The sequence below is a fragment of the Carassius carassius genome, chromosome 28, assembly GCF_963082965.1.
Source record: "Carassius carassius chromosome 28, fCarCar2.1, whole genome shotgun sequence".
Taxonomy (NCBI): domain Eukaryota; kingdom Metazoa; phylum Chordata; class Actinopteri; order Cypriniformes; family Cyprinidae; genus Carassius; species Carassius carassius.
The window spans coordinates 8,844,098-8,866,406 of record NC_081782.1 but is presented as its reverse complement, the minus strand read 5'-3'; the positions used below and the strand labels follow the sequence as shown (position 1 = coordinate 8,866,406).

General features: G+C 35.9%; 3 protein-coding genes and 1 long non-coding RNA gene across 4 annotated transcripts in view; 2 read left to right on the top strand and 2 right to left on the bottom strand.

The window, feature by feature from the left end:
* Nucleotides 1-22,309, bottom strand: part of LOC132108398 (uncharacterized) — a 143,169-nt gene that overhangs the window by 50,850 nt on the left and 70,010 nt on the right. The gene's annotated exons all lie outside the window — the stretch shown is intronic.
* Nucleotides 1,947-3,325, top strand: LOC132107858 (gap junction delta-2 protein-like). Its single transcript, XM_059514161.1, has one exon. The coding sequence runs from the start codon at nucleotides 1,947-1,949 to the stop codon at nucleotides 3,024-3,026; it is 1,080 nt and encodes a 359-aa protein (XP_059370144.1). The 3' UTR covers nucleotides 3,027-3,325.
* LOC132107859 (ras-related protein ORAB-1-like) lies at nucleotides 4,320-6,354 on the bottom strand. The gene is made up of 6 exons (XM_059514162.1): nucleotides 5,971-6,354; nucleotides 5,672-5,744; nucleotides 5,327-5,422; nucleotides 4,983-5,078; nucleotides 4,773-4,904; nucleotides 4,320-4,674 (listed from the first exon to the last, which is right to left on the bottom strand). The coding sequence occupies exons 1-6, from the start codon at nucleotides 5,982-5,984 to the stop codon at nucleotides 4,453-4,455; spliced, it is 633 nt and encodes a 210-aa protein (XP_059370145.1). The 5' UTR covers nucleotides 5,985-6,354; the 3' UTR covers nucleotides 4,320-4,452.
* LOC132107548 (olfactory receptor 52J3-like) lies at nucleotides 16,278-17,213 on the top strand. Its single transcript, XM_059513663.1, has one exon. It carries the CDS (start codon nucleotides 16,278-16,280, stop codon nucleotides 17,211-17,213), a length of 936 nt encoding a protein of 311 aa, XP_059369646.1.

The following is a 22,309-nucleotide window of genomic DNA, read 5'->3' as shown; positions in this document are numbered from 1 at the left end:
ATCTAAAATAGAATAAATATAAAACACACACACATGCATACATACATATAATACATACATACCTACATATATATGTATGTATGTATGTATGTATGTATGTATGCTCTCTTTATATATATAAATATGTGTGCGTGAAATATACAAGAAATAATAAACATACAAACATAGACATACACATGTACAACAAATTATAAAGTAAACAGACATCCAGTTTTGGTGTGAATTAAGTGAGAGGACCAAATGCAAAATATTAATATTATGTATATGGAGTAACCAAGACAGATGTCGAGGCGGCACAAATTATGTTTTACTCTGGATATTATGTGTCAGGGGCAGATGGTGAGGTTGCCTAGCCTTTGCACAATGTGCAAAATGTTAGCTGTAAAATGCATCTGTCTGTCTTTTGTTTGCTTGCAGTTTTTTTTTTTTCATTTTATAGTACAGCAGATGCAACTGTAACTTTAAGGTTATAAACCTTTAGTCTACTATGATTTTGAAATGTTGCATTGCGCTTGAAAACTAAATTTTAAAGCATATTTATATTCTTAATTCAAAAGATTTCACAGAATTACATTTTCCCCAAAACTCTAATTAGAATTTTCATGACTGAATTATTATTATATTAAAAGACTGTTGTTTTGCTTGTTTTTACCCAAAGGATGAAATATTATGTCGTGTTTATAATACATTTTTTTTTCAATAATTAAATAAGAAAAAGATGAGTGAATGGGTCAGTACAGATTAAATGTTGTTTATTTTCATATTGTGTTTAAATATTTATCATGCAGAAAATAATTTCATTAGTTTTCACACTCCCAGAGCAGGTATAGGACAAAATCTCTCATGAATTAGCATTGTTTCTCCATTCCAGCAGGTTCTTTTGAACAATTTGTTTGACTGTTCACGGACATTCAGAGATGCTGCATCCCATTGTATTTTTAAATCTTTGTGACATTGTACATTGGGACTCTTTGTCTGAATACAGTACAATGAGGGTTTGGATAGATGCCTGTGGTCAGCCCGTTTCCCCCAGCTCACACACTGAGGTCTTTTCCTGGTGACAAGCAGACCGTTTTTCAAATGTAGCAATGCAAATTTTGGCAATGCCATCTTTGTGTACAAATTATCCATAGGTAAGTGTTTTTTTCTTGTCTGTTTTATTAGATTAATCAATGTAATGGTCATGATGTCGTACAATTTAATTAAATGATTGAGGCATTTTATTGTCCTACCAAATTAAATAATGACTGTAAAGAGGATATAAGGATAATTCAGGATAATTGAGAGATTTGACAAATTTATCTAGATTCACCTCAATGTAGATGACACAATCAAGCAATTAGATTAACCTAAAATACATTTAAAACATGAAACATTCATGAGGAAGAACTTAAATCAACATAAATCAACATGTTGGCATCACAAATTAACATTTTCTGGAATATTGTTTTTAATTTGCCTAAAGAGTAGATTATTTAACTTTCTTGAAGGAAAATTTTACACAAAAATGAAAATTTGCTGAAAATTATAGCCTTAGGACATTCATGATGCAGTAGAGTGTATTTATCGGAACAGATTTGTTTTTTTTTTTATTTCTCTTTACAAAATATTGATTGATGAACTAAGTCATGTTGTAGATTATATTGTTTTTATCAACTATTTTAACTCTTATTCTGATGGCACCCATTCGCTGCAGAGGATCTGTTAGTTAGTTAGTAAGTGATGTAAGGATGATGTAGTGATGTAAAATTTCTCCAAATCTGTTCAGATGAAGAAATACACTCATCTACATCTTTGATGACTTGAGGGTGAGCAAATTTCAGCAAATTTACATTTTTGGGTAAACTATTCTTTCAAGAATTTTTTTTTTATATAATATACTAGATAACAACATAACATAAAATCTTTGCCTTTCCACTATTTCCTTATTTTTCCAGATTAAAAAAATGGCTGACTGGTCAATTCTGGGCCGCTTTCTAACAGAGGTTCAGAATCATTCAACGGTAATCGGTAAGATCTGGCTGACGGTGCTTCTGATCTTTCGCATCCTGCTGGTGACCCTTGTTGGAGATGCTGTGTACAGCGACGAGCAGTCAAAGTTTACCTGCAATACGCTGCAGCCGGGCTGCAACAATGTCTGCTATGACACTTTCGCCCCTGTCTCACATTTGCGCTTCTGGGTCTTCCAGATTGTGCTGGTCTCAACACCTTCCATCTTCTACATAATCTATGTGCTGCACAAAATCACCAAAGACGAGAAAATGGAGACAGAGAGGGTCCAGGCAGAGACTAAGGACTCCGTGGGAGACTATTCTGGGCAGCTGGAAGGGGACCGTGTCAGACTGGGATATGGACACCAGGGAGAAGAATGGAGTGGTCAGGATGAGGATAGCATAGAGCAAAGTCTCCTGCAGGATGATTTCGGAAAGGAGGGCAAGGATCCAACCACACTCTCCAGTCAGGTTCTCCTCATCTATATTGTTCACGTCTTGATCCGCTCCGTCCTAGAGATCACATTTCTTGTTGGTCAGTACTACCTGTTTGGATTTGAGGTGCCTCATTTGTTTAGATGTCAAACGTACCCTTGTCTGACACGGACTGATTGTTTTGTGTCGCGAGCCACGGAAAAGACCATTTTCCTTAATTTTATGTTTAGCATTAGCCTGGGTTGTTTTCTCCTGAACATTGTGGAGCTTCACTACCTCGGATGGATCTACATTTTCCGCATTTTGTGTGCTGCCTGCTTCCTGTGCATCAGGCCAGAGAGGGAGCTGTATTCTCAAAGCAGGCCTTTGCTGCTACGCCTGAGACATTCAATGCGGAGCAGGCTGGTCCTGCAGTCCCCCACAACCACCTTGTCTGAGGAAAAGACGGCGACGGCTTTGCTTTCACACGGCCCAGCCATTTCCTTTGAGACTGACTCCACTCTTGAATGCACCTCAAAGAGGAACCCAGAGGAGAGGGAATGCATGAGGCTGAAATTGGCCAACATGGCTAGATTTACTGGCAAAAAGTCCTGGTTGTAATGTGTATTGATGGTTTTTATTTTCTCTTGTTACATAAGCTCATTGTAAATTTCAGTTTGAGGCCTGTTTCACACACCCTGACCATATTAACAAGTAACAACTTTCACAATGCATACAGGCAGTTCTGCGGCCAAGAAGAAGCACTGAAAGTCAACTTTTGGAGCACTTCATGCTGAAATCAGCAGAAAAAATATTTTGAAATAGAAACTTTTGAATTAGAGCAACATAAAATGATGGAGCGACCTATTTGTTTGAAAAAAGACACGTGTTTTTAAAGGAAATACTTTATTTAAACTTACTTACAGAAATTCTGTATTTTTAATTATGCATTGCATTGTGTTTTAGAGGTGTCTGTATAAGTCTTTCTACTATTGTAGTAGCTCAAAATGAGCCCACAGGATATGTGAAACAGGCCTAAAACTTTTAGTGATTGAATACTATGTTGTGATCTTGTCAGCTGAGCTTGTTAGCGTTGAGTTGTTTTGTCGTGTAGTAATGTTCAGTGCATTTTGTGTTTGATTCAAATGCTTGCAATGCTTGACTTAAAAAAGTTGAACCCTTTCAGAGCTTTTATTATAAATCAAGATGCACAACTTTCAAAAATTTTGAAATATCATAAAAATGAATATTATATATTCAGCTAAATGTCCAGATATGACCATCACATCATGTATATTACATCTCCTTAATTGTATTATTACTTGACTTTTTTTTCAGTAATGAGATGAGATAATGAGTATTTCATTACTATTTCATGAGACAATGACAGTGTCATGCACAGCAACTCTTGGGCCATTGCTTTATCTGCGCATGTAATACTTGCACATTAGGTTGATCTGAGTGTTTATTTAGATTCAAATGCAGTGCAAATGCTTCTGTATATGCAATACACAGTGAGAGATTGCTTGACACTCATAAAAAGCTTACTTTTTTAAATGTATATACATTTTTTTTTTTGAGAAATTGAAAAGTAAACATATTTTAAGCTGAACTTCTCTAAGATTTCTTAGTGTTGCTTCTTTTAACAAGGCTACTGCATTAGATCAACGTGGGGTCCAATACCCCACACATCACAGAAACAAATTACATTTCTAAAATATATTAAAACAGAAAATAAATTATTTTAAATTGTAATAATATTTCACAATATTACTGTTTTGTTGTATTTTTCATCACATAAATGCAGCATAAGAGATTAAAAGAGGATAAGAGGTTGTGTATGCTAACAGGCTTGGTCCATCACCAAAAAAGAGAAAAGAGCACTTAACATAAAACAGTGCATGCTTGATTTACAGAAAAGGCATGTAAAACTTTCATTAGCTCATGGAAACATAAAATCAATGACTTATTTAATATTCAGAATGAAAAAGAAGGAAAAAGAGAAACACATAAAATGATAAACAAAAATATTAAAAGATACTGAGCACTAACAACAAGAGCTGACCTCCTCAGCCACTGACTTCTCTCCACCAGGCCATAAGGGGGCACTGTTTATTTTGGATCCCATTTTAACTGCTTCATTCTGAACGCTGTCTGTCCCGATCCTCTTCTGGATTTCAGAGGCCATTGTTAAAAATGCCTTCTCTACGTTGTTTGCGTTCTTGGCACTCGTCTCCAGGAATGGGATTTTGAGTGACTCAGCAAATTCCTGTAAACAGTGCAAATGAAAGTTCAAATAATTGCTTGGATCTGCCATTTCTGTAGAGCAGACTTTACCATAAATTTGCATTAGCAGAGTGTGCTTACCTTTGCTGTGGTAAAGTCTACCACCTTTTTTGAGGCAAGATCACTCTTATTACCGACTAACAACTTGGAGACATTTTCACAGGCATAGCGGTCAATTTCTTCTAACCATTGCTTCACATTGTTGAAAGACTCCTGAAAAAGCAAAGAACTCCATTAAACATTCTCTATTCCCAAAACTTTATATCATTTTGTAATATTCAATAGTATTACCAGCTCTGTGACATCATAGACAATTATAATCCCATGTGCCCCTCGATAATAACTGGATGTTATTGTTCGAAATCGCTCTTGCCCTGCTGTATCCCACTTTAGGAGAGAGAAACATGAAAAAATTAACAGCACATATGTTATTTGCAAAACAATGCCAGCATATTATTAGTTTTTGTCACTTTACAAAAATAATTCTCTTTTAAACGTCTTGTTCAACAAGCGTTTGTTTAAAACAGATCTAACAGATCAAAATAAAAAAATAAAAAGCAACACATGCCTGACACAAACCAACTAACTTAGTCGGAATATAAATGTATATAAATGTCTGTAATGTCTTTACTCACAATCTGCAGTTTAACAGTCTTCCCCTCCATTTCAATAGTTCTGATTTTAAAATCCACTCCAATAGTGCTAATGTAGCTCTCTGTATAGGTGTCATCCTGTTAGAATAATTGTGTCATCAACAGAATTATCATATCGTTTCTTCCATGACAGATTCTTAAAAAAAAATCTACATTGTTAATAATTGTAAAATAATTTTACATTGATAAAAACAACCGGCACATAGATTTGAAACATCAGTATAGTGAGTATATAATAGAAAGAATTGACATTTTTGGGTCATCTACTTTAAATGATTCACTGAAGAACTTTTAAACAGAATATTACGGGTAAAATATTTAGCTTACAGCAAACCGTAGAAGTAAACACGACTTTCCTACACCAGAGTCCCCAATCAGCAACAACTTGAACAGGTAGTCACTGAGAAAAACATTATGATATTACTAACATGTTACTGTACTGGGCATTCATGCATTTTTATTCACCTATTATTTTGGGGCAAAATTTATAATACTAAGATAAATGGCACAAATTAGAGGCCTCCTCTATTCGTTGCACTGTTAGCAAAACAATATACTGTAAACAAAAGGACAAACTAGCACCACAATAATGTACACAAGCAATCTTGAGAGCCAAAACTACTTACTACTCAGGATTCATCCTTAGGGTCAGTAATAGCAAGATGCTGTTTAAATGTCTTTCAGCCTGATTATCTTTGTTCAGCTGGTTTCTGTCCTTAGAAATGCAAACAGCAACAACCGTGGCAATAGTGAACCCAGATACTGCTCCATCATTTATTCAAGCCTTGATCAGGTTACAAAGTGGCCATTGCCTGTTTTTTAAAGGTGCAGGCCTGTAGAAGTGACAGCGAGGGTGATACAGGAGCATATATTGATTTCTGCTAAATTCTGAAGACACAAAGCTGTCCGTGTATTACGTTACTGTACCAATCACCCGGCATGATGTTATTGTAGTGTCAGAACAAGTTAATCACTAAAAAAGTACAAACAAAACAAACAAACAAACAAACAAACAAACAGACAAACAAACAAAAAAGTTATAAAACTCATGAAATTCATATTAACAGGTAAGAAAAAAGAGTGAACCACAGACAATCACCAGATAACTTTGCCAAAACCTAATTTGTAATAGCAAACTACTTCCGCTAGAGGACGCTGAAGAACGAAATAATCCACTCACCTCATTATTTTTGAATGTTTGTCAATGCAAGATATTCCAATCCACAATATTACATAACAAGAGGGTATTAAAATTGTATAATGTTGTATTTTTTTTAAACAATCTTTTTAATAAGCAAAAGATTTTCTTAAAATAGTAATCTGAATTAATAGACGTATGATTTTTTTTTTGTGGAAAATCTGGCTGAAGATTAGACATTTGATGATTGAAAACATCACCACAAATGATGAATTAATGTACAACCCAATATTTTGAGGCACACATTTTCAAGTCTGATGATGTTGCACAATGTTGTTGCTAGTTTTATTATTAAATTATTTTATTTTCATACTTTTGTTTTTAGAAATGCCATACAGTCATACAGAACAGTTATGGCAATAATCTTGCTGCAAACCGATACTGTAACAACAAAACAATACAGGCCAAGAGATCCAAGAGGGCCAATTATTGTGTTCCCTAGACTCTAATAAACTCAAGAGGCTTACTGAAGATACTGCAACAGAAAATTACTTCACGAAGTCCTGTATTGCTTTTCCTTGTAAAATGATCCTCCATTCAATACTTGAAATTAACTATTTACAGGTCAACATGCAGCACTTTTAGAAACAATTCACATCACATTTAGAAACAATTAGTTCCACTCACAAAGGTCTAATGTACTGCAATTTTTTTTTTACATTCCTATTTGACACAATTGCAGAAATGGCCTGGTAAATGTCTTGAATGCTTTACTTCATGATCACTAACATATTTTGAGTTAATCATGTGACTCTATTACTCCTTGCAGCAGACAGGAAAAGCAAGTTGTTTTACACAGTTACTAAGAAGCCACTCCAAAAATCATTTATGAATAAAACATAAAAAAGCACTTAATCAAAGTACATGACTATTTTTAATTGTTGTCAAAGTAAAAAAGACGCTTTATGGTGTAGGTGTATGCCTGGTTTTATAATATCTTATATCGTCTATCAAGGTTTTTTATAAAAAACAACAAAAAGAGCATGTTGTGTCAAAGCTTTTATAGCTAATCATGTTACAGACCTGATATCAATTAACTTAATTAATCACTAGATGTTCTCCCAGCTGAATCTTTTCAAAACTGCTTGCTTTTTTAGCCATTTGTTGCCCCCGTGCCAACTTTTTTGAGACCTGTAGCAGGCATTAAATTTTAAATGAGCTAATTAAGTGGATAAAAGTGTAAAATTTCTCAGTTTAAACATTTGCTACATTATTTATGTTCTATTTTGAATAAAATATTGGCTCATGTGATTTGAAATTCCTTTAGTTTTCATTTTATTAAAATTTAAAAAACGTCCCAACTTTTCCGGAATTCGGGTTGTAAAAACAATTATGTTTATGAAGGCCGAAATTAGTTTGTGAGCACTTCACAATGTTATGTTTATGCATAGTAATAAATAAAACGCAAGTAATAAATAAAAAAATAAAAATAAATTCGAACAATATAAACCATAAATTCTATATCATTGTTACTTACTTGCAGAGCTGGACGCACTTACATGTTCTCTTAAACTAAAAAGATAAAAACACATGACTGGAAGGAAACCAGTTACACAGTTTGAAAGAAAAAAATAATAGACATTTTAGTAAAATAAATCATTTACCTGTTTAGAGTGTGTTTATGTTTTTTTGGCTAAGGTCAAAAAATCAGTAATGAGCCTTTTTTTTTTTTTTAAGTGTAGTGAAATTGTAGCAAAAATGTCAGTGCTCTTAACAACAGTTGACAGATGACGCTGAACATGAATAAATACATAAAGAAGTAAAACACAAAGTAAAAACTAAAAATATATGTGATGAAGAAAGTTCCAGTGAAATATCTTCACAATCCTCTATGATGGCTAAGTCCATAATTTTGATGTGACTGAGTGTTAGTTTCTTTCTGCAGAGGATGAGGTTGTGGCGTGATGCATCTGAAATACATAATTGAGTTTAGAGTTGTCTATATGATTATGTAAAAACAGTAATGTCTATGAAGGCCAAATGCAAAAATGGACAGAATGTAAGCCCTTGAGTATATTAAAAGAATAAAATTATTTAAAGTCATGGGATAACTTTAATATTCTTTTTTTGTGCCTAGGTATGTTTATGCATAAACCCAAGTAATAATAGATGGAAAAGAAATAGAATAGATATAGCTAGTGTAAGAGGGTCAATTATTATTATTTTTTAATAATATTTAAAAAGAAAACAAGTAGATAAAAATAGAAATAGAATAGAGAGTCCTAGTGTTAAATAATAATAATAAAAAAAATCTAACAATATGTATTATAAATTCAATGTCTCTGTTATTACTCAGTGGAGAAGAGAAGTATCCTTAGCTTACAAAAAACTAAAAAGAGAAAAGAACATGTTTGCTTGGAAACCAGTTACAATTTTAAAGTTAATTTGTATTTAAATTAAAGAATGAAATCATTTACCTGTTGCGAGTGTGTTGACAGTCTGTGTATTTGGATGGCTGAGCTCCAGAAAATCAGTAATGAGGAGCTTGACAGTTACAGATTTAAAAAAACAAAAAGGGCGGGAATAAAGAATCGTAAACTCTAACACAAAGAACAATTTCAGCATAAAACGGTTCTTCGTTATTCTATGGTTCTTAATAGAACCGTTACTAATGTACATGTAAAGAACCTTTAAAGAACCATCTTTTTTTCAGCGTGTAGTTCCAAACTCTACCAGCAGGGGCAACCTGGGCTATGCTACCAGTAACTCTACATCATTTAAAGTGACCTGAGGCTTAATTCGCTTATTAAATTCAGGCCCTTGTTCCCTACAGTCTTAATCAACTCACAGCAGCTTTCCCTTGACCAATGTTTCACAGACTTAATTAATATGTTTCCTCTTTGGTCTTTAGTCCCAGTAGGGTCAGTGTTTTCATGGTACATTGACATAAGTCTAGAGAATTCTGGATTCCGATAGACCTGTGTTTCACATTATGGCACATTTAATACATATAACTAACTTGACACTCCCAAATCAAGGCCAGGAAGCTCTATGCTAATGTATTAAGAAGTATATTAATATAATCAGACTGTCATAGAAAGGAGATGTGTCCACAATGTGCTGTAAAATGGGGTTATTGATACATAATTATATATGGAAGAAACGAGCTAGATCAGTGACTCCCACAAAACTTTTCATCTGCATTATCATTAGAACCAAATTTGTTTACTATTGTCTGACAATGATATGTATTAGTTCATGATAGAAATATTTAATAAAAGCAAAACTGTAAAAAAAAAAATTGTTCTTTTGTTAAGAAAGTCTCTGTTGTTTAAGAAGTTTTGGTTATGATTAAAAAATTATTGAGATCACTTGCAAGTATAAGCTGTTTGACATAAATCCCCAAGGTTTTATTAGCAACAGTGTTTTTAGTTAGGGTGTTGGATAACTGGTGAATTGTCTTGAAGCACTAGAGGTTTATTATCAAAGGGTTTTTTGTAAGTGACAAAACAAAACTAGAGGCCATTAATAGACTCTCCCACAGGTCTCATAAATCAGACATTTTAAGTTGATGAAATGGTCTGGCGTTTGTAAAAAAAAAATAAAAAAATATAGTCTCATTGGCTTAACAAATATATGCCTCGGTAAGTAGTTCATATAATTAAATTGGCTTGAGAAGGACAACTTACTGATCTAATATTTAAGCGTATTAATATTCTTCTGAGCCAAAATTTAAACATTATATTCTCCTAGAGCTTCCAAGCTACAATGACCTAACTCGAGTTAAACCTTCAGACCGGTCTGACTCAGTGTGGTGTATCTTTTCTTACTGGTCCAACTTATGGTTTTCAGAAACCAGACTATCAAAACCACCTAAAATCTCATAGACTTTCATTGAGGGTGTGAAATCTTTTATACAATAAGATATGTGGAGTTTTTAAGCTGTCTACTGCCATAGCTAAGCTTAAAAATTCCTTACTGAAAAACTGCTTAAACCAGCCTAAGCTGATTGGCTGCTTTGGCTGGTCTCCAAGCATGGTTTTAGCCTGACTACGTCAGACTTCGTACTTCCGCTAAATTTCAGTTCGCTTCTGTACTCAGTCTAAGATAGCATACCATCTCCCAGTTTTCCTCCGGCTCCGCAACAGCCGTCCTATCAACAAATAGAGGGCGGGCTGAGAGCCGTGACGTAGACGCTAAACTAAGCGTAAGTGCCAAATTTAAGATTGTAGTTTATGTTAGAGAAATCTAAAACAACAGTGGACATGGAGACACGGGATCCCACATAACAAATGTCTTCTGGCCGAGATCCGGGCCACACAATGACTTTTCCCTCGACTAAGTACCGCAAAGAATGACGGCCCAGAAGTGGCTCAGAACTGGATTAAAGACTCGGGCCACACATGGGCCATAACCAGCCCGAATCTCAGCCAGTTAATCAGCCCTAGCTGGCCCTGATCTGGGCCAAAACAGGTTTTATTATTGGTGCCAATTCTCAGCCTTAAGTAAACCAGAATCCCCAAATCTGAGCCACACCTGAGCATTATAGCCCAGACCCTACCCAGACAGAAAGCAGTGTCGGACCATATCCGGCCCGAATGGATTTCACACGGGCCAGATGTGGGCCGAATCTGGGCCAACACTATATTGCTGTCTGGGAATTTTAACATTTCATATTATTACCTTGTATATTACTGTGATTGCAATTATTCATTTTGTGACATTCTTTAATGTACACACAATATATGCCAATAAAGTACATTAAACTGATTAGAAAATCAGACTTAAAACCCACACATCATGTAACTGTGCAATAAAAAACATATTGCATTGGTTTTTCTATTTATTTTTATAAAGAACAAATCAACCAATAAAGAGTGAGTGTATAAAGTATACAGTCTAGAAGAGAAACGTAACAGATAGACACATGTAACTTAATCATAATAATTTATTACAGATGTAACAAAGAGCAGTACCGATCGTCAGTGAGAAACTGGGGAGGCCAAAGTCCGGCAAGGCGATAATTGTGATTGTGTCCCCCTTGGTTGCTCTCATGCAGGATCAGTTTAATGAGGCAGCAAAACTCACTTGGTGTCTTTTTATTCGCAGCATACCTGTGTTTACTGTGGAACTCTGCTCTCCTCATTTGATCTCAAGCTAGTGTCTACTACAGCGACTCACAAATCAGGCAACCAACTGGACCTCATCTACATGCGCTGTTGCTCTGTGGCCAATTCTTCAGTTGCTCCACTGCACACCTCAGACCACTTCCTCATTACTGCTAACCTATCACTTATTCCTGAAGTGCCTCACACTCCAACGCAGGTCACCTTTCGACGGAACCTACGCTCACTCTCTCCATCTCGCCTATCTTCTGTGGTTTCATCCTCGCTTCCTGCACTCTCTCAGTTCTCTGCTCTGGACACGAACAGCGCTACGGACACTCTTTGCTCCACTTTAACATATTGCTTGGACAACTTTTCCCCACTGTTGTCTAGACCAGCACGCACTGCCCCATCTGCCCCCTGGCTGTCTGAGGTTCTCCGTGAACATCGCTCTAAACTCAGGGCTGCAGAGAGGAAATGTCAGAAATCAAGAAACTCTACAGACCTCAGTTTGTATCAGTCTCTCCTCTCTTCCTTCTCTGCAAATGTCTTCACGGCTAAAACATCCTACTACCACAACAAAATTAACAGCTGTTGTTACGCTCGGACACTCTTCAAGACTTTCTCTTCTCTTCTTAATCCGCCGCCACCACCTCCTCCATCGACTCTTACAGCGGACGACTTAGCAGTTTTCTTCACAAATAAGACAAGATCCATCAGCGGCCAATTCTCCACACCGCAGACTGAGGACAACTTCACAATGACCGACGCACACTCTTTCTCCTCCTTCTCCCCACTCTCAGAGAAGGACGTCTCCAAACTTCTCCTGTCCAATCATCCTACTACTTGTCCACTTGATCCGATCCCCACTCACCTCCTTCAAGCGATCTCTTCTTCAGTCATACCTTCGCTTACTCACATCATTACTCACGTTCGCTTACTACATCAACTCCTCTCTTCACTCTGGAACATTTCCCTCAGCATTCAAGCAGGCTCGGGTAAGCCCACTGCTCAAGAAACCATCTCTTAATCCAGCGCTTCTTGAAAACTACAGACCGGTATCCCTTCTTCCATTCATTGCAAAGACACTTGAGCGAGCTGTGTTCAACCAGTTTTCTATGTTCCTTGTACAGAACAACCTCCTGGACAGCAACCAATCTGGCTTCAAAAGTGGCCACTCAACTGAGACTGCTCTGCTCTCGGTTACTGAAGCCCTGCGACTAGCAAGAGCAGCTTCAAAATCCTCGGTACTCATCTTACTGGACCTTTCTGCTGCTTTTGGCACTGTTAATCACCAGATTCTCTTGTCCACCCTCAGAAAGATGGGCATCTCTGGAACAGCACTCCTGTGGGTTAAGTCCTACCTCTCTGACAGATCCTTCAGTGTGTCTTGGAGGGGTGATGTTTCAAAGTCACACCACCTTGCTACTGGGGTCCCTCAAGGCTCAGTACTTGGACCACTTCTCTTCTCAATCTACATGACATCATTAGGATCTGTCATTCAGAAGCATGGCTTTTCTTATCACTGCTACGCTGATGACACCCAACTCTACCTCTCATTCCAACCAGATGACCCGACGGTAGCTGCTCGCATTTCAGCCTGTCTGAGTGACATCTCTAGCTGGATGAATGACCATCACCTTCAGCTTAACCTTACGAAGACAAAACTCCTGGTGATTCCAGCTAACCCATTGCTTCATCACAACTTCTCTATACAGCTGGGCTCATCAACCATTACTCCTTCGAGGACAGCTAGAAACCTAGGAGTTGTGATGGATCTTCAGTTAAGCTTCACAGACCACATTGCTACAACTACCCGGTCCTGCAGGTTTGCCTTATACAACATTAGGAAGATTAAACCCTTCCTGTCAGAGCAAGCAACCCAACTTCTTGTCCAAGCTCTTGTTCTCTCCAGACTGGACTATTGTAATGCTCTCCTAGCGGGCCTTCCTGCATGTACTGTCAAGCCTCTGCAATTGATCCAGAATGCAGCAGCGAGGGTTGTCTTCAATGAGCCAAAAAAAGCTCACGTTACTCCTCTCCTCATCAGGTTACACTGGCTACCAGTAGCTGCTCGCATCAAATTCAAGGTACTGATGCTAGCCTACAAGACGACCACTGGCACGGCACCAACTTACCTAAACTCATTGGTTAAATCTTATGTGCCCTCCAGAAGTTTGCGCTCTGCAAGTGATCGACGCCTTGTGGTACCATCCCAAAGAAGTTCAAAATCACTCTCACGGACCTTTTCCTGGACTGTGCCCAGCTGGTGGAATGACCTCCCAATCTCAATTCGTACAGCTGAGTCTTTACTCATTTTCAAGAAACAGCTAAAGACTCATCTTTTTCGCCTGCACTTAACCAACTAACACTAGCACTTTTCCTTTTCTTGTCTTTTAATTAAAAAAAAAAACTACCTATGCGTTCTATACTAGACTAACTGAGACTTGTCATGGCACTTGTATACTGTTGATGTTCTCTTGTTGACCTGACTGCTTCTATTGTTCTCATTTGTAAGTCGCTTTGGATAAAAGCGTCTGCTAAATGATTAAATGTAAATGTAAGTGTGAGGCGGCTGAGCCGGCGCATAACACACGTCATAACCAAACCTTATGTTATTGGCTTACGGGTACACCAATGATTTTTAACTTCAGACAAGACAAGAGAAAGAAAACACTTGTCAGTAATGCCCTTCCAGACTCTGTCTACGAAGCAAAGCGAAGTAGCAGAGTTTGGTATTACTAGGCTAGGCTGGTTTTAAAGTGGTTATGGCAGCTTTTTAACTGGTCAGACTGGGTCTTCGCTGGTCAAGCTGTGATACTTGCTAAAAGACCAACCAGGCTAAACCCAGATATTTTCAACTTAAACCAGCTAAGACTAGGCAACCAGCCAAAGCTGGTTTTAGCTGTTTTTAGCAGTTTTTTTTTTTGACTGAATCAACTGGTTTTTACTGTATTAGCATATAAACATGCAAACAACATGCGTGTAACTTGCTAATCATGTTAGAAACATGCTAGAATCATGCTAGTAACATGCTAATCATGCTAGTAACTTGCTGATCATGCTATACTCATGCTAGTAACTTTCTAATAATGCTAGAAACATGTTAACAACTTGATAAACTTGTTTGAAAACATGCTAACAACATGCTAGTAACATGCTTATCACGTTAAAATCATTCTAGTAACATGTTAATCATGCTATAATCATGTTTACAACATGCTAGTAGCTTGCAAATCATGCTAACAACATGCTAGAAAGATGCATGTAACTTGATACTCATGCTAACAAAATGGTAAACATTCTAATCATGGTAGAATCTGTGTATTTGGATGGCTGAGCTCCAGAAAATCAGTAATGAGGAGCTTTTACACTCATTTTACATAGATTTTTAAAAAACAAAAATGGCGGGAATAAAGAATCCTGAACTCTAACACAAAGAACAATTTCAGCATGAAAGGATTCTTCAGTATTCTATGGTTCTTAATAGAACCGTTACTACTGTAAATGTAAAGAACCTTTAAATAACCTCCTTTTTTTAGAGTGTAGTTCCAGACTCTACCAGCAGGGGCTATGCTACCAGTAATGCCGGGTGCACACGAAAAGATTTGTTGTGTGACATTCATTAGAGCTATAGAGAGTAGAACAGACGGCTCCTTTCGTTTCGAATCGCTCTCGCACCGAACAATCACGTGCGCATATATCGTTCCCTGTAAATCTCACCTTCTAACACGCAGCCCCTCAATTATGTACAATACCTGCATGTTATTGGTCAAACTGCTTTGGATGTTTTAGGCAATATTAAAATCCTGGCCAGAATGTGTCCCATATGAACGGTGCATATGGCCACCCTTACCTATAATGAAAATTCCATGGATGTAATGGTTCTTCATTGAAAAACAGAAGCCAATAAAGAACAATATTCTGCTAATGGAGCTGTTCCTCATGTCTGCTAGGCCTGATTGAAATCTAATCAACATAGCCATAATTATCAGTAGATTAAAATAATATGACATTCTTTTCGACATGCAACTTAAACAGGACATCAAACCATGTTTGAGATTCACTGAAAGTGATAATTAACTGACCTGATCTGGTTATATCAATGGTTTCTATGATCTACTTACGGTACATGCCTATGATTCTTCTGGAAAACGCTGCCCTGATCAGTATAAATAATTTCAGAAAACATACAAACATAGCTTATATCTTACTTTTTCAGTTTAATTTAAGGTATTCGGGATTGTTGTGGTAGTCCCAAGTCTCCCGCTACTCTTCATCATTTAGTTTCATGGTTTTCCCCCCACAAATTTTCCTGTCTTCAGGGGTTTAGATGTAGGTAATGTCAGAAATATGGTTGTCTATATAAGACAAATGTGTTTCACTGTCCTTCATAATTGACTTCACTTGAATGTAGTCTCTTCTACTGGATGAGGTGAGAAACATTAATTGTGTTGTCTGTCAAGTTATATTATATAAAGATATTTTGGGGTAATTTGATATTATTATTTACTTTTCCAAAGATTTCACAGGGTCATAATGGAGAACATATCCATCATAGTCAGTTTTAAACTGAACCTGGATCAAATGTTTTATTTTTTTAATTGAATAAGGGGAAATTTGGTGTTTTATTGATATGAATGTAAACATACTATTATTTTTCTTGTATTCCACAGATTCCAGAGTCATAATGGAGAATTTATCCATCATAGTCAGTTTTGAGCTGACCCTGGATCCATTTTCCATCCCTCCAGGAGCAAAATATCCCATATTTATCTTTGGCATCTTCATCTACATGTTTGGTGCTTTTTGTAATCTGACCCTGTTGCTCCTCATTATTCTGACACAAAGTCTCCACAAGCCAATTTATGTTATTTTGTTCAGCCTCCCTCTGAATGATTTTGTGGGAATTACTTCCATGCTTCCCAAGGTTCTCTCTGACATTGTGACAGAAACTAATAATACATACTATCCCCTCTGTGTTCTCCAGGGTTTTCTGCTCCACATGTATGGAGGTGGTGTTTTGTTCATCCTGGCAGCCATGGCTTTTGATCGCTATATTGCCATTTGCATGCCTCTGCGATATAATAGTCTAATGACACCCAGAGTTGTTATGGCGATTGTGGCTCTTGTATGGGGGTTTGACTTTTTATTAATTTGTACACTGTATTCCTTGCAGGGAATGCAGTCAAGATGTAGATCCCATATTGTGAGTGTGTTTTGTGATAACCCTTCTCTTTTTAAGCTGACCTGTGGTAATACTATAGTTAACAACATTTTTGGCTTATTTACAACAGCCATTATGCAGATTATTAGTGTTTCCATTCAAGTATTTTCTTATGTGAAGATTCTGATTACCTGCTTGGTTACAAGTAGTTCTGACACAAAGAGCAAGGCCATCAACACCTGCGTTGCTCAACTGGTCATTTTCATCATGTTTGAAATTGTTGTGACTTTCTACATCCTGTCCCACAGGTTCTCAAATATTAATGCAAATCTGCAGAAAATTATGGGAATGCTTATTTTTTTGGTGCCTCCTGTTATGAACCCAATTGTTTATGGACTGAACAGCCATGAAATCCGAAAACATTTCCTTAAAATCTTTCACAGAAAAATCTCTTTTTAAATGTGTTTTGTTATATCAGTTTGTGCCAAGATGTCTTATAAAGCCTTTTGCTGATGTTCAAAGACAATTCCAATAAACTATTTCTAATATGTAGTCAGTAGAGGGCAATTGCACAACTATTTTCACTTTAGGGAAAATGAATGGATTCACATTAATGCCAAGACCTATATTCATAAAATTATTGTTAAGCTATATAAAAAGAACAACAACAAAAATTCACCAGTGTAACAATTCTTTATTTCTCAGTTATCATATAGAAAATGACAAATATTAGGTGATCATAATAAATCCACAAACTCCAAACCAATTAAAGGGAACAATACCACATCAGAAAAAAACCTTTACAACTTTTGAGAAAATTAACAGAAGATTAAAAGCACAAACAATATATTTTATTTGCTTTGTTCCAAATTTCTTGCTTTATTGGCATACTTATAATAGAGAATGCAGAAGTGCATAATGTCATTTTCAGTGTTAACTGATATCTGTTATCATGAATGGCATTTTATGACAAACATGATTTATCATTAGGCAAAAGCCAGGCCCTGTCATTTTATGGTACTTTCTGAATATACAGTTTTCAGGGTTTGTGTATTCATGAAGACTAAATTGTTTTCTGTCACTTCAGTGTGAAACAATCAGTTTTTGTGTAAAAAATGAATAAATAAAATAGAAGGTGTAGATAATCTTTGTTCTGTCTGCTTCTGTCATTTGTCATGCAAACAAAAAAGGTCAGACACATAATTTCTGTAAGTAAAATAGCAGTCTCATGCTCTGTTTTGTTTATAGACACTAATTCAGAATGGATATTTAAAATGATACAAGTTTGTCTGCTGAGTGCATGAGAAAAAAATAAACACACACACACACACACACACACACACACACACACACACACACACACACACACACACACACACACATATATATATATAGAAGGGCTGTCAGTTGATGAACATTTTTCATGTAAATATTTTCATGATGTTTAAGTTTATTAATTTAATTAATCACAATTCATTGCAAAATAAATTATAAATTTGACTATGAAAATACCCACAAAAGATTATTTAAAGATTTTTTTTGTGTTAAATGAAAGTATGAAGTAGACATTGCAAATTGTATCTTTAGAAATATTTTATTTGATTCAACAACAATATAAAATTATTACACATAAATATTAAGGCTACAACGGCCTTACAAAAAATATGGAACACAAAAGGGGATAATTTGAGAAGTACCTCAGTATTGTTTGTTCATGCAGTGAAAGACTTTGGTAACCACAACAGCTTTGTTACAAAAAGTCTTCAAAATACCTTCCTTTATGTTCCACTAAAGAAAAGGTTTGAAAAGACATGAGGGACATAAACGAGTAAATGATGACATAAAAAAAATTGGGGTATACTATAATATTCTATACATTAAAACTATACCTTTAATGTTTTTATTATTATTATTATTAATTCAATTATACTCTAAATAATAAACTAAATCTGCTGGCAGGTGCCAGTAAATGTCTTTAGTCGATTTGTTCAAATGGCTGATTAATTCAGGAAAGAAGTAAATGGCTCTCTTGGGCCTTTGAATCATTGATTCACATGATTCATTCAAAATGCAGATTCATTCAGAAACTAAACACCGCTGTGTTGCTCAGAGATGCACAACAATTCTGCTATGGCTTTAAAATGAATCAGAAGTTGCTGCCGACTTTATTTCAGTGTAGAGACATATTTCCAGCTGAAACGGAATATTGAATAGAGGGCATGGTTTTATTTTTGCGCCCCTCCTCTCTGTCTCTCTCTCATACCAAACTAATGGTTTTAGGGGCGTGGTTAAGGATATTCATCTCAAGCGGTCAAACTGACGTCATCAGAAAATGAATGCCATTTTTTTCAGTGGATTAACTTGCACAGAATAATTGTTCACATCAAGAGTATCTATGTGCGCTAGTAAAGTAAATAAAGTCAGTTTTGATTTAATGTGTACTTTAAAGGTAAAATATTATTTGCAAGATTGAGCATAAATACATCATATTGTTCTTAAAATATAACACAATATCAACTTTTTATTAACTGAACTGTTGTATAAAATCACATTTAAACTTGTGATATTCGGGACAAAATCATCACTTGTGTAATCATATGCAGTATATACGTAGATGCCTCATTAGCGACTGTTTCTATGGGCCACTATATGTAAGCTATCCGCTTTATTGTAATGGTCAACTGGATGTCATTCACCATAATATTCACTGAATATAAAAAAAATGCTACAATCCTGCATAGAAAGGCTCAATGGCTCTCTGAGAAACTTCAGTATGGTGAATGACGTCAAGTTGACCATTGCAAGATGGCTGACGCATCTACGTGCCTGGAGCTGTCGAATAGGACATGCATGCATGTAATAGTCTGCTGCTCTTCTTGCTCATGTGATATGGTATGATATAAATATGATACAAAAAACACATACAGGGGCATTTTTGCACCAATATCTTGAATTTTAGTGCATAACTGCATTTATGGCAATATTGTCTGGCATCATATTTGGCAACTCTCTGAAATGTAAGATGACATACAATTCTGGGGGCGGGGCCATGTGTTAACTGAGTTAAAATATCTTAATCACCTTATTATTATTATTATTTTTATAACTAATTAATTAAGTTAACACATTAAACTGACAGCCCTAATATATATAAATGACTTACTATTAGAAAACAAAAATATTTTAAACAGTGTACCTACTAAGGGCATGTTTATCATGTGCCCCTTCTTTTCTTTTTAAAGTTATTCTGATTCAAACCTTGTATATTTTTAAATACAAAAACAACTTACAGTCAAGCTCGGCATCCCAAAGGTATTGTTAGTGGCATTGTTCATATTGACCTCTTAACATCAACACAATTAGTGGCACAATTAGTTAATTATCAAGTTGTTTATTGTATGTGACAAAACCAAGTGGACGCCATTAATGAAATCCCTCCAGATCTCATCAATCAGACTGACATAGGCCTACTAAAGGTCCCCATGGACCAATAATGACATGAATGTGCAACTGTTATTATTAATGCAATGAACTTAAAGTACCAGTGAATGTTAAGCATTGAATAACAATGTGTAAATTTATTTCAAATGTTACCATCCAAAATCTGATCTCTTAAAATTACATGGTTAGACCTCCAAGTGAAGACAATCAAAAGCATATGTAGACATTTTTTAGACTAAACATACTTTGTTTTACATACTTTAAATACAGCGCTTTGTGCTCTGGAAACATCCACGCTTCTGATTTAACCCATAAAATTAATTTTAATGGTATAAATAAATGTAGTATTGCTATCAATTTGGTGATATTAAATAATATTTTTTAACTTCGATAAAACCAGTTAATTTAGGTTTTTAGGTTTACACCACACAGTTATTAAATAAAAATGGAAGATGTTTTATTAATTTTGGCTGTTCATTTACAAAACAACAGCACTTTTGGGGGAATGAAAATGCCAATTTTTAAAAATGGGTTTCAAAAGTTTTTGAAAATTATACCATAATCATCTCTGTAAACTTCAAAAATGTGAATTTGTTATGTCATGCTATGTTTATCACACGTTCAGTCTATAGGCATGATGAATACTTTAAGAATAGGTATGTGCACAGGTGCTTAGTGTTTCTTTAGAAAGTGACATTTTAATGAGGATTATTTTTTGACAACATTGTTGTCTGTACGTGAAACTTTTTTAAAAATGCCAAAACTTTTCTGTTTTGATTACATTGCTGTAGTGTAATATACCCTTAGTTACCATTTTTAGGTATATATTTTTTCACTGCATGTCAGTAATGGCATACAAACCCATATTTATTTTACTGGAGGGCCTATATTGCCCTACAGCCTTGCTTTCATAGCTGCCAGCTTGTCCATTTTATAATAAATGCAGTATCCTAAAGATCCCACTCTTTTCATTTCATTACAAGGAAAGATCCCACTCTTTTCATTTCAAGAAAAAAAAAAGGGGCGGACTTAGTGATTTGGGAGCCCTAAGCAAATTCCAGGTGTTGGGCCCTAACACAATAAGGGTTTCATATTTTATTGAAGCAGCCCTGGCGCCGCCATTGGCTAGCGGACCCCCACCTGCTGTTAGCATTCCATTGACTCCCATTCATTTTGGCGTCACTTTGACAGCGAATAACTTTACATCTGAGGCGTTTAAAGACTCCATTTGTCCATTCATTATTTCTAAAGAAACACAAAAATGTATAAAAGGCTCCATTACCTTGTATATTACATTATGGCCCCGTAGAAGCAGTTTTTGTAAAAATAGGCTAACGATTGCGTCATAACCTGCGACTCTCTGTCGCACAGTAGAGAAATTACCGTATGGACAGGAGGAGAAGCTCGCAGGCAATCTTTTACTGTCTATGAGGCAATTGGGGGGACGTGGAGGTATGAAGTCAAGGGAGAAGCCCATAGAGTCCATAAAAGCAACTGGACAAAATTATTCAACAACGTCTGCAACATTCAGTGGGTGATTCAGATTTCTCTTGGCACAGCGATAAGAAGACTTACAATTGTCAGACAGGTTGCTCACGTGACATCTACGTCATCAAGCTCAGTTTGAGTCTGTGCAGTATGCTCGACCCCCAGGAAGTGCATGCTTCTAGTTGACTTCATTTGTCTCCGTTGAATCCAGGGGGGCAGGGTTTCATATTTTATTGAAGCAGCCCTGGGTAAGAGTAAAGGGATCTGTGATTTTTTTTTTAGTAATTGATTTATTGAAGTGGCAAATTGATAATAAATGTTGTTATTTTTAATAAATAGAAATAAATAACAGATTAAACATATTGCCAATAGACAATTAATTATAACATTAATACATGTTTTGTCTAAATTCTTAATGAATATTAGCTGGTTAGTTAAATGATTTGAAATGAAATAAATTTTCAGGGGGTGACTTGATGTATAACCAACCGTATTGTTGATTATAAAGGCTAAAAAGCTAAAAAAAATAAAAATAAATAAAAAGAAAATTTCTATTTCATTGTAGATGGATATACAACATTTTTTTGTTGAGTGGAATAGGTCTGCAAATTAGCAACAGTCAGATA